Here is a 13,899-nt window from a genome sequence, read left to right on the forward strand (position 1 = left end):
TTTGGACACTAGTTGGCCATATGGCTGAATATAGATAAATCCTTGGTGGATCTCTTTATTTATACGTACTGTATAGCCTACAGGAATATGCTTCAAATGCTGATGCCACTTTATGTGCAACCGTAATAATGGCATTTTTGCTATATAAATATTTTTATTATTAAATACTACATGCAATTCTGAGCTGGGACAAGAATGTGAATGTATTTTGAGTGGAATTAGGGGAACTATTCATAGCAAACTAATTCTTTAAAAGGCTGTTACTTCCCCATCTTTCTTTTTACATCTTCATAATGATTTAAAACAAACAGTTTATATGAATTTGTTTGTTGCTTCAATTGGTCAATAAACACTTTTCAGTCTATTCATTTTGGCTACGTTTATTAATCTTGTGTCTTCAACTATTAGTGACTAGTCACGCAAGTCAGTTATTTTATCTGTTTTGTTCCCTTCTAGGATGACAAACTTTTATAGACAAGAGGAGAGAATTCAAAGATTTTGAGATTGATATAGGAATATTTTTAACATGGGATGTTCACATGTGGTGTTTATAGTATTTATAAACATATAGTCAAACTAGTATTCATGACATGATGCTTTTTCCTCATTCTTAAAATAAATCTCAAACCCCTCAAACAAACAAAAAATTACTAACAACTTAAAATCACTTGCGTAAATATTCTCAGAAAACAAATATAAGATTGTGAATGTTGTGGGGATGTGTAAGTAGTCTTTACTCCAATGAATATTTGTAAAATCACAATTGCATTATTACCCTAGTGTTATTTTTGAGTAAGGAAGTTGTAATTAAACTCAACAGCGCTTAATTTGTAACATTTCATTGAAAAGAATTACAATACAATATGAAGACAGCTAATTTTCTTGTGACCAGTTTTTCCTCCACATTCTCACCTCTGCATACCAGGAAGAAATTTGTAGGTCAGATATAGGCAAAAATTTATATGACTCTCAATATAATATTCCTTTTATGTCTGAAGTAGAATATAGCTGAATTGAGCTGCTCCCTAGAAATGTAATTCTGAAAAAACCTTACTATGCTCATTATAAAAATCACAAATTCACAGCAGTTTGTCTGTGATAATCAAAATAAAAAATAAATGTGAAATATTTTCAGTATGTATCATATTTCTTTTTTGCAATCAATGAACTCTTTAGCTCAGAATATGACAAAAAAGCATAACATGGCAGATTTTTTTCATAAGTACACATCACTGCACATGCATGCCTTCTTATGAAAGATGATCATAAAGAGAATTATTTGTTGTGTACTTCTACTTCATCATGCAAGGTAAATGAGTCCTTTTTTAAAAAAGGAGAGAGGTTTCTCTCTGGACAGTTTTTTCTGCATTAACTGCTCAAGGTCAAGGAACACATACGGTGCAGTATATATCAAATAGCTTGGATGTCAAGGAGTAGGTTATTGTAGACTCAGTCTTTGAATAATCTCTCTTTTTCAAAGAGCTCATGATGGGGATAATTGGGAATATGAAGCTTAGATATTATGATGATAGTGAGTGACAAAACAAGAACCTCAACCGACAGACAGATCTGGTAATTCAGCAATTGGAATTTATGGAGAAACATGCTCTTAATGCTTTAAAGCAATTTGAATTCCAGGAAATATAGAGTAATAAGAGGTTTCTAGGATAGAGCTAGGTGAAATTTTTCAGACAAATATTTGACTCACTAAAAAAATGCAATTTTGGTCTACCCAAAACTATTCACAAATTTGACACAGATTATTTTTCTGGAATTTAAGTGATGACACTGCTGTTAACTTTATACCAGTGGTTAGGGTGCTTATCTAGAGTTCAATACCTTCCTTTGTCCAATATGGAGAAGGAATTTTAACCTGAGTCTCTTACTTCTCAGGAGAATGCCCCAGCCTATTTGGGAGTCAGTTTCTCTCAGTCTCTCCCCTTGAAGCAGTTCCACTGTATAAATAATTAAACAGTCATTGGAGCAGCGGGACTGGAACCTGGGTCTCCCACATCCTGTGTGAGTGTTCTAATCACTAGGCTAAATGTTACCAGGGAAGCAGCACCTGTTTCTCCAGTCCTTTTGTGACTCCAGCCTGGGTTGAACAAAATGTTTCATTTGTCTGAAATGAAATGTATTGACTTTTTCAATTTGCCAATATTTTTTTCAGAATTTTCAGTTTTGGTTCAATCCATTTTTTTTTTTAAACTGCCAGCAAACCAAGAAGTCAGTTATCTGCCCAGCTCTGCTCTAGCTCCAGTCTTTAGTGTGGATGAATCTGTGCCCACTTTAGAAATACCCAGTACAGATGAAGAACACTGAAAGGCAGATACATAGAATGACCCCCACTAGGAAGGCTAATCAGGGAAACATCACTGGAGTTTCAGTCATCATGTCTCAATTTGCTGCATGGAGCAGAGATCACATTTTACAATGCTAATATGCTGCTATTTTCCTATGATCTAAGACCACTCATGGAGGCCAAACAAAATTCTTCCCTCCTGCCCCCACCATTTCAGTCTGTTTTTGATAATGGATTGGAGGTTTTTAATGCTTTTTTACTGATAAATAAAGACTAGCACATAAAGTAGCTGTTTTTAGACAATCAGGATTGCTGTTTGTAAGAGAACTGCTACAGTGGCTCCAATTTTGTCCTGAAATAATATATTTCCCTGCAATAAGACAACAAAACACAATATTGTTTTTACAAATACGTATGCAAAATCTTCAAGAACAGAAGTGATTACCAAGAAAATATAATCCAAGCACAAAATATCATCAAAGCATCAAGGCACGCACAGACCTAGCTACATGATGGAACCAGAAGTGATTCCAAAGACAGCAATACGATTGCCTTTGGAACTCATTAATCAGGCAGATACCAGGAATTTGAAGAACAATATGTATTTTATTTAAAGCATTATGTCTGGGTGTTTTTCTAATGCAGTTTCCAACTCACCAGGGGTCTAAACAAACCTTAGAATACAATATATATTTATAAAGTGCTTTATGTAATAAGCAGCCCTAGGCGCTCCCTAGAAAACAAACAAAAACACAAAATAAAGAACAGCTTGTATAGATCGCTGCAGGCTTGGAGAAAAAAAGGAGACATCTTTTTAGTGTTAAGCAAGGGCAGAAAATTTCATGACCTTGAGCCACAATTAACATAAGCACACAGTCTATGAGAATGCTTAATACACTTCTAACTCCAAGGAGTGAGATGGAACAGAGAGAAGAAGTAGTTTAGATGAATAATAGGACCAAAAATGTGCAAGATGTTCAAAAATAAAAGGTGGAATAGGGAAAGAAATTTTAGTGACTGAAGCTGAGAACAAAATGTTGACAGTTTGTATCATAATTATAGTTGCGATGGCATTCTAGACAAGATGAGGTTTTCTTAGGGTCAGATCCTGCTCTTAACTCAGTCCTTCAATGGGAGTTTTGCCTGACAATCACTGAGAAATAACTTCTGGATACTGCTCCTGAAGAATAGACAGAATTACATCTTTGCAATACAGGAAAGCAGGCCTCATGTTATGTAGCATTAGATTCTGACTGATGCTTTAAAATCAGTAAATGACTGTTTAATAGCTTTTCAGATTTTAGATCAGAATCTGAGAGATTTGGGAATGTATTTTTAAACTCTTTATGTTTTTTAATGAAATTGTTAGTATGCAAGAAATGTTCATAGTCCTCTCTTTAGTTATGGCTTGATATATGTCATGTTTATGGATTTATTAGACCACGTCTTTAATATTACACTTTTTATTATGTTTAATTTCTCAGGGATAACTCTTAGAAATATATTAAGAAAGTATTGTATGAGTAGTGTCTGGAAGACTGAAGGGATTTCATTCTGCCAATATATTTTTTTTTTGATTGTGGCAAGAGTGGGATTGGTTCTGTTCTAAGTTAAGGATTTGAAGAAAAAAGATGGTTGTGTTTAATTCTTTGAACTATTTTTATAGAGTATATTTGTGGACAAGAGCAGAAAAGGTTTGTGTGAATAAGAGAATATGTGTATAAAGCATGAAATGCAGAAAGTGTTAGAAAAAACAGAAAAACCCCTCATTAGGTTATAAAAAGTATATTGGTCAAATGTCACCTGCATAAGGGAGCATACAACTCCCACTGATTTCCCTGTGACTTGTATAAAAGTAAACAAGGATAGCATGTACTCTTAGAGCATGGGTTTTTAATTTGTGATTCAACTAGAGCATATTCTTAGAAAGACATCCAATCTCAATTTAAAGATTCCAAGCCATGCAGAATCTACCACATTCCTAGGTAAGTTGTTCCAATGGTTAATTAGCCTCACTGTTAAAAATTTGCACTTTATCTCTACCCTGAATTTACCTAACTTCAGTTTCCAGCCATTGGATCTTTTTATGCTTTTGTCTTCTTAATTAAAGAGCATCATAAATCTACCATAAATTTTTTTGCCCCATGTAGGTACTGTTAGATTGTGATTAAATCACCTCTTAACCTTCTTTTGGATGAACTAAGCAGACTGAGTTTTCTAAGGGCAGTTCTACACTACTGCTTAAGTCGATCTAACTTATGTCACTCAGGGGTGTGAAAAAGATACCTCCCTGAGCGACTCAAGTTACAGTGACCATACTGGTGCTATGTTGGCCAACATAGCATCCACCTCTTGCAGAGATGGAGTGATTATGCCGATGGGAGAGTGCTCTTCTGTCGGCATAGAGCGTCTTCACCAGACGCAGTACACTGGCACAGCTGCACTGACACAGCTGTGCCGATGTAGCACTTCTAGTGTAGACCTGTCCTTAGTCTTTTACTATAAAGCAGGTTTTCCAGACCTCCACTCATTCTTGACTTTGTGTTTTAGTCCTAAGCTTTGTAAACTTGAGGCCAGTCTAGTTTTCTGTCAGTGGGCAGAATGTCCAAGGTGGAAAATATGTTGTTTCACTCATGATAAGCTGTTCTTCAGGTGAACACTGTAAATCTTTGATCTGAGCAAATTTCAGAAAGATGGTTTAAAATTGTATTTTCTCTACAAATGATTGTAAAGCCAAGTGGGGATATTCCACAGTTCTAGTTGCAGCTTCCCAGTTCTCACAAGCAGACATACCCTTTCCTTACATGGAACTGAGAGCCATTTTTAGGGAAAGGTCTTTGTTACATTTCCAGTAAGTCACAAGAGACCCTGTACATTTATTTTAGTGTTCAACTTCTGGGTGACCCTATTGCCATGGTACATTGATATGACTGAAATCTGTTCTCCTGTAAGTATAGAGAAACATATTTGAGACTTTTCAAGTGTACAGGAAAGATACCTGCTGATTTTTTCTCTTTTATTTTTAAGTTGAGAGGACTTAAAATCAAATGTCCTGTCTAAATTATTATTATTTTAGGGGAGGCCCATTGCCTGTGTCAGAGGTCAGACTAGATGATCACAATGGTCTCTTTTCACTTTGGAATCTCTGAATAGAATTAAGTGTCCTGTCTAAGAATTATGTTAGAGTCACCCCCTCTAGCCTCCATCTTCAGTATGAGTGAATATACTAGGTGAGTTAAAGAATTTTCTGCCAAAAGAAACTTTGACCTCATGCTCATAGAGCACTCAGTCTGCCTTTCCTTGCCCATAATGGTAGACACTTCAGCATTCAAGTTGTTTAAATGTAGTTTAATAGCAAGAGTCATTCTCCATGAATTCTCTTATTTACTCCCCTCACCCTCCAGTTATATGAAATGTGTAACAATGAGTCTCAATATTCCAAGGATCAGAAGTAGCTGATCCCTGATGTAGAAACTCAACCATATTTTTTTTCTTAATACTTCTTCTATTATTTCACTTGGAATAGAAATTAGATGTATAGAAGGGTATTTTTAAGAAACATCATTATATTTGTGTTTCGGTACATTCTCAGTTTTCTGTGACCTTTTAAATATAAATTCTCATTGGTACAAAACATTTATTTGCTAATCTCCCTGGCACTCTAGAAGTCATATAATCTAAACAAGATGATTTGTATATGTTCACATTTTACAATCATTTCCTTTTTCTGATCTCTGACAAGAGCTACTCTACTTTTATAAAGGTCTTCCTCATGCTCTAATTGTTCTTATGTATTTAGTTTTCTTGAGGTCACCAGATCTAAAAGAGAGGTTCATTATTACCTGAGGCATTTTAGAGTCATCATTAACTTCATCTCCCTTCTCAACTATGAATGGACATACTGCTTCACCAGTACTCTGAACTCCTGATATAGTTATATAAAATAAAACCCCTTCGTTAGTCTCTTAACCTTTCTGGCAAACAGGTTTGTTCTGAGTTTTTTGCTGCCCTGGTCTTTTCTTCTGTAAATCTGACATGTCTGTGTATTCGTGTTTGATTTCCCTTCCCTTTTCTCCATTTACAGTACAAGGCCTTTCTTTCTTTCTTTCTTTCTTTCTTTCTTTCTTTCTTTCTTTCTTTCTTTCTTTCTTTCTTTCTTGTTGTTGTTGTCAAACCTCATTTCTTTGTGACATCTTTTCTGAAGCTGTACTGGCTGCTGCTTTTTGCTCCTTGCATTCATCTGTTCCAGAAAAATTGTAGCCTGTTGGGACTCTCCAGATGTCTTCGTCACTAATTTCCTTTTAACCAAATTTTCTCCATAAGGGTCAAATCCTACTCTTCATATTCAGGCAAAACTCACAATGACATAATAAGATGCATTCCCTGGGTAAGGATTGCAGGAATTGGTCATCAAACTCTTAATTTCTTAAAATTGGACTTTGTGAAATCTTCCTTCTTATATCACAGTGTGATCAGAGTGCCCTCAAAGCCATTCCTTATTATACTGACTTTGAGTTGCTCACAGTGCTCTTCCAAGCTAAGCAGTAGATCCAGGATGCTGTCTTCTTCAACTGTAATTTCTAACATTGGAATCATAAACATTGTTTACTTTGTAACTTGGGAATCTTTGTAGTTGTATTAAGTTGTATTTGTTACCAGACAGCTACCTGGGCAGCTAAATATCCATGAGTATGGCTTTCTGTGTTTTCACATACCCTAAGAGTCATGAATTTTTTATACAGACCTCTTTCCCATACTTTCTGCATTTGTGTATACACACAATAGGACATAAAAGTGGCTCTGATCCCCTTAATTACTCATCTTTGTACTTTTGATAGACAGCATACCCATTATCTTTTTCTATCGCCTCATTCCTAATATACTACAGACACAAAGAAGACCTTGAAATCAATCTGTAGCTCATCGACTATGTACAAACTATACACTTTGGCAATACAACTTCATTTTACATAGGTCATGACATTTGTAATAAGTAGATGGGTTTGTGCCTGGTGAACATTCTCTGTACTAGTGCAACTACTCAGTTTACTTGGGTTTCCAAACTACTTTATTCTCTACCTCTCCTGTATTTAGGATTTAAAAAATACCAAAAATACCATTGGAGTCACAATGGGTTGTCTCTTTTCTGATGTCAGATGCTCAGGAAATGAAAATGTGGCACGAGAAAGAGGTCTAGCTTATTTTTCTTCTGCATTGCTTTGAAACTTATGTTTCAAGTTTTATTGTCAGTGACAGTGGGAAACGAGTAATTTGAAAGGAGTACTTACACTGAGCCTTCTCGGGTTAAAAAATGAATTCCTACCTTCCATCCCCTCCAAGTTGTGCCAAGAATACATTCTATTCCAGAAGCATAAGCCCCTGTGCTGTTGAGTGGTATATTCTTTGAATAAAGGTTTTATCTATGTGATGTGAATATTCAATAGCTTTTGTATTCATGTGGGTGATCAATGTCTTCCTGCTCACCCTCATTGCTGATCCACCTAATTGCACAGACCTCCATTTCCTCAAATGGTGTTCAGGAAATGGAAATATCATGTGGTTATATCATATTCTACCTAAGGAAGCTTTACATGAAGAGAGCTGTCTATATGTCTTGCTGAAGATATATTCTCTTATTCTTTAGGTCTCTGATGTTCTATGGAATGGGGCAGAGGTTTCTGATATATATCTGGTCAGTGATTCTCCAATCAGCGTTAGTTTTCTAGTCATCTTATACTTGAACTTCTTAGCATCTCTTGTATTAGAGCTTTACTTTGATGGGAGTTTCCTGTCTATTTATAGCTAGGTGCTTCAATCACACTGAGAGACAAAGAAGAGATGGAAGTAGCCAAGATCTGATCACACTAAGGTATAATAAGGCATAGTTGGTACCAGGTTGGTTGACAGAGAAGAGACTATGCTATCCATAGAAATGTACAAATAGCAGAAGCAGCTAATTTGGTGTGAACAAGAGGAGCAGAAGGATAGCAGCATGTAAATACAGCGCAGGACATGCCATAGGATAGACAAAGAGTATTGGTACACAATATTCATTCAAACTGGAAGTTTATACAACCTCTCAGTATGTTTTATCAGCATGAGAATTTCTTCTCTCTCCAACAAGACAAGGATACTTGACAGTGGATAACAAATACACATATTAGTTAACACATGCTAGCAACATACCTTTAAATCCTAATCTAGACTAAGACATAAATATGATGGTATTTTATGACTTCATCATTTTATATTGCTAAAGGTAATGAGGTAATATATGAAGATAACTTGTATTTCTCAAAACTTTGCAGTAAGTATACTTCCCCGTAGAACTCTGCATGAATGGAATTCCACAACTGGACAATGGAACTTGGGGCCTAAAAGCAAAGTGAGACAAAATGAATTTGACTGATGTCATGAAAGAGGTAGTGCATGTGCCCTCAGGATAGAACAAACAGCAGAACAGAGAGAAATCTAAGGGTTTTTTCCCCATAAGGTTCAATTCCAAAAGAAAGACTGCAAGTATTAAACAAATCAGAACCTTCAGAAAATCAGCCCTAGTTAGCCCCAGTGATATTGAAAGGTAAGGACACGTAGGACAGATAATCTTTTCCTTGCCTGTCACTTGTTCAATTATTCCTACAGGTTTAGGCCACCTGGAAAGGCCTTTGTTTAAAGTGGAGACATGCATAAGATAGGACACTGTGCGTTTCCCAATAGTCAATCTGTATTATGGGCACTGCCTGTCAGCGTCTCAGCAGTCCTCTTACATCAGCTATTCAACTGTAATCTCATCTTGATCATTCTGATTTTATCATTGTGGATAACAGTCCGTACAGTATGTAGATAATATTTAGGAAGGGAAGACTTCTTGCTCTGCAACTGTCAAAGAACAAGGATCCTGAACAAAGACTAGAGAGTCTGGGAACTTGTCTGAATCTTGTACAAAGCTTCAGGCACGAAGACAGGTGATATGTACAGAAGCCTCATGAAAACACAAAACACAGGGATGATATTAATATTAGTATTAATCATGAGTATTAATAACTGCTTATATCACATCAAACATTATTATAATGGATATTCCATTATTATTTTAAGTAAGCAACCTATAATATATGGTGGGAGACTAGATATTTTCCAGGGAGTTGGTAGCCAATGCATGATAAAAGGTATTAATTCAGTTAGGGTCCAATTCCAGGCCCATTTAAATCAATAGGAAGACCTATTGACATTGATGAGTTTTGGCCATTAATGTCCTGGAAATGGCTGGTATACAAGGTTGCTGTTACGAATCAAATAAGTGGATATATTTTCTAATATTTAAAGGCAACTTTTTTGACTTTGCCTGCTATTGATTCATATGTTGACATTGTCATTAGTGATGGACATGAAAGAACGCTTCACAGACAAAGAAAAGAAAGCTGTTGAGGGCAACAGACAAGCCTTTGACCTCCAACTGCACAATCCTTAAAATTTGGGTAGGTTTTAGCTACGATATAGTTTAACTCCTGAGGAATATCACTGTTTTCAAGGAAGAAGCCAGTCTTAATCCCTGTAATGTGGTCAAGTATGACCACTGTCCATAGACCCAGAGCAGCAGAGTCTTCATGAAGAAAGCCTGCATCTGCACAAGCAATATGCAGGTAGGTCCATAAAGACCGTTTCCATCAACAGCAGCTTCAGAGGTGGACAATTTAAGATTTAATCCCTTTCCTCCAGAGCACTTATCTTCAATGGAGACATGGTCAGAAAAATTTCGGCGTTTATATTGTAATATATTGTAGTATAATGGTCCAGATTCATCAATATATTCAGTCAGAGGCAACAAAAGTGAGACAGAGTGTGAATCCAGCCTAATTGTTACTCAGTATCCTTACTGTAGTACAGATAATGCACGTTATACATTTATGCATATATATCATACATATACAAATGTGCATAATATTCCCAAATAATTTTGATATTTAGTGAATTTATGGTACCAGTTTACTGCCGTATTTTGTCCCATTTATTACCTTTAGCTTTAATCTACATATGAAATGAGAAAAATGTATAATTTACAAAATTATACATACACTGTTTCATTCTATTATGTTGTGTCTCAGACATTCACTCTTACAATTGCAAACAGTATGCTATTATATGCAGTTAGCGTAAAATCCAGAATTAAGATAATGTACTCTGATTTTCATTTGAATCTCTACCGGGTTGTTTCCAAAAGTTTAATGTAACAAAATTCAACAACAAAAGCTACCCTAATACAGAATTTCATACTGGTATGTGGGTTAAAATTAAGTAAACAAATGTTGCATCCAAAATGAGGTATAAATAAGCTTAAAAGTGAACAGTTATATACAAGCACCAGAGAGGTGAAACAGCTACACCTTGCAAATGGCTACATTTTTCTAAGTCTCTCTTTCTGAACAAAAGTGCTTTCAAATTGATTATACCAAACAATTTTTACACGATTGCACTCTTTCTTCATACTTTGTAAAGCCTTTGACAAAGCAATGCTGAAAACTATGTGCAGCATTTAGCACACAGGTAAGCTGGAGTGTAATGAATAAGAAAGTCCCAAAGCTCATTTGCCTTTTATGCCAGATGTTCCAAAAATTGTCATAAGAAAACACCAACCGTTTTTTCCAACTTGTATTAGAGAGCCTATTCTGAGTATATCTCATTATTGTCCTTTTAGTGCTACCAAGAATAACATCTATGTTTTGTTTGCTTGAAAATGTTCTCCAAGAGCAACTGATAGAAAATTTAATCCTTGATTTATCCTCTGTAACCTAGTTAGCACTGATATCTGTCTGTGATATTTCAGAATAACCATCATTTATGTGAATTGTATCCTTTAAATAGTTGTTGAGTTGTAAGATTAGGAAGAGTATCAAAAAATTCCTCAAATTACACACACACAGTCTCTGCTGAGATTTATTATTGACATTTTGCAGATTCTAATTAAATATACAGTATTAAAAAGTGCCAGCTATATTATAGTTATAACACTGCATTAACATTTATTAAAATTACAGACCAATTATTACTTTCGTTATCCTGAAAAATCATTCCAACAGCCATTATTGTAATTATTCTTCTGATTCCTCTCATTTGCAAATCACAATTTCCTCCTATTGGTAAATCAGACTCTCCTTTATCAAAAAGAAAGATGAGTCCGCTTCATAAAAACATCCTTACTTGGGTCTCTTACAATGTTTCCACGAATACTCTGGGATATCTTCCTCTCCATCTCCATACTACCTTCCCCTCCTATTTTTTGACTATACCCATAGAAAAATGAAAACCTGTCCACTCATACAAACTCATTCACATGGACAGTGTCCAGTTATGTACTGAAATTAAACTGGAGCACAAGGGAACACAGGACAATGACTTTGGCCAGAGAAGGACTTCTCAGCTGTTACTGTTAGAATTTGCACCAGTCTTTACATAATAACTAAGCTGTAGCCATCATTACTCGTCCACAGCAAAAATAAAACAATGTCAAAGGAAAAGAGCTTTGTCAAAGACACTCGGTCTGTTCCCTGCATCCGCTACTTCTTGCTTCCTTTAACATAATCATCCTTTTTTTAAATTTCTGTCATAAAATACACCCCTGTTCAAGCTATACGAGAAGAGAATGAAAGAAAAGATTCATTTTGTTAAAAAATAGTCCTGTTTCTTTTATAAGATAAGCCTTGTAAAAGCACAAGTCTCATCTGACATATTTGGAGGCATTGCATTTTTATGAAAGCGTTCCTGATCTTGTGATAAGCATATTTGTGTTTAATTGGCACACTAAACAAGAGAAGAAAGAAACTGGAAACTATGCTATGGTTGCAGTAAACCAGACTCAGTTATACACAGGTGAGTTATATATTTTGTTATTTGTGAAAATCCCAGGATAAAGTTTAAGGTGCAGAGGTTCTGGAACAATTTTTATAGTGGGGGTGCTGAGAGCCATTGAACCCAACTGTAAACCTTGTATATAATGGAATCCACCCCCAGCACCCCAAGCTCCAGCACATATGTTAAGGTGGATCTTTTCATGTGAACGTGAAAAGGGGAAGAGGGATATCTATGTCAGAGGTTTTAGCAGCCACAGACAGGTGTCTCACTGAAACTCTTTTACACACAGCATGTCACTTTGGCTATGGTTACAAGAAAAACTACACAAGGCCTGTACAGAGCTTAAGTTCAAAGGGCCAAAAAATGGTCGCTCTAAGGTCAGTGGAAAACTGGACATAGCCCTAAATGCTCAACAATGCTCCTTTTAACAATGATCCTGTTTGAGTTGCCTCCGTATCTGCCTTATTTTTTGTTGCTGCTTTTTCCAAACCCCCTCTGTGCAGGTTTTCTAAATGGAATATCTTTCCCCCAAACTACCTCCCCACCTATTTTTTGATCTCACTTTACTCATACTTACAGTAGTACATACTTTATGGCCTGACCCATGACATCCCATTTTGACTTGGCTCAGCTCCTCCAGAACATTATGCAAAGGTGTCTAATATTGTTACTAAAATTCCTTAGCTAATGCCATATTTTAAGAAGCCAAACAGACTCTGAAATGGAAAATTTGATCTTTAGCATGCTGATGAGAATTCAGGATGTTTTTACTTTTAAACATATTATACATAGAGACACCTATCAACCTTCCTACCCTCCTCCCTCCCCAGTAGGTGTTGTTTAAGCTACACTAGCTTCTTCCCTATAAAAACTGTAATTGTGGAAAATGACCGCTATTTAAGTTTTAGCACTTTTAACCTCCCAAAGATTGTCAAGTCAATCTCCATAAAGAATTTTCACAAGGTGAAAATGTGGTAACCCTGTCAAGGTAGAGGATATAACTATCCAATCATTATGCCCTGAATAAAAGATGCTGAAGCTAGACTGAATTTACATTTAATCTCTATTTCTTTGTTGATTTCATAAAGCAGTCACTTAGAGTGTTTCCATAGTAACAAGTGAGTTAATTTTTCATTTCTAAAATCCTTCATGCACTTAACAAATAGATACTGAAGCATAAAGAGTAGCAAATACCACTCTTGCTGTTCTGGTGTTATTTAACTACTGTGGGGAAAAGTAATACGTAGTTTTCAGTAAAATTGGAGATCTTTTTCCTCTCCCTTCAATGGTCATATATATATATATATATATAAAAAGAGTTTGGGTTTTACTTACATCTTTGGTTTCTGCGTTTGCTCTTGTACATAGTCATTGTGAAGAAATCCCACTCTCTAAGAAGTAACTGCCTTGAACACAGACACAAAAGAAAGGAGAATGTGCTTCTGCTTTGCAGTGAGACAGTTGCTCACTGACAGAAGGTAACCAGCAATGTCTCAGTGAAAGCCAGGGTAATACCATTTTTGTAAAATCCAGGGGAGATGCAACTGGCTCTAACTATTTTCTCTGATACAAATCCTAGAGAGAAAATGAATTTCTTCCTTTATTTTCCCTAACATTGGAGAACCTCTAATACAGTCCATACAGGATAAGGTGTCATACTACATGATGTTACATTAAGAATGGAATAATTTATGATGATTTAATTGTTTGACACCAGAGATTCCGTGAAACAGATGAAGTAAATGGAA

General features: G+C 35.8%; 1 protein-coding gene across 11 annotated transcripts in view; it reads right to left on the reverse strand.

Annotated features, from left to right (window-relative positions):
* The window catches only part of RALYL (RALY RNA binding protein like), a 552,061-nt gene that overhangs the window by 154,448 nt on the left and 383,714 nt on the right, over nucleotides 1-13,899 (reverse strand). Inside the window, exon 1 of one of the 11 annotated variants that reach the window (XM_067553547.1) lies at nucleotides 13,487-13,602. The exons of the other annotated variants lie outside the window; for them this stretch is intronic. Coding sequence (XP_067409648.1) covers nucleotides 13,487-13,523 — 37 coding nt within the window. The 5' untranslated portion in view covers nucleotides 13,524-13,602. Of the gene's footprint in view, nucleotides 1-13,486; nucleotides 13,603-13,899 lie in introns of those variants that run through there. 11 annotated transcript variants of the gene reach the window in all.

This window comes from Emydura macquarii, unplaced genomic scaffold (assembly GCF_026122565.2).
Source record: "Emydura macquarii macquarii isolate MOO-44397 ecotype Brisbane River unplaced genomic scaffold, CSIRO-AGI_Emac_v2 contig_1477, whole genome shotgun sequence".
NCBI classification, from domain to species: Eukaryota; Metazoa; Chordata; order Testudines; family Chelidae; genus Emydura; species Emydura macquarii.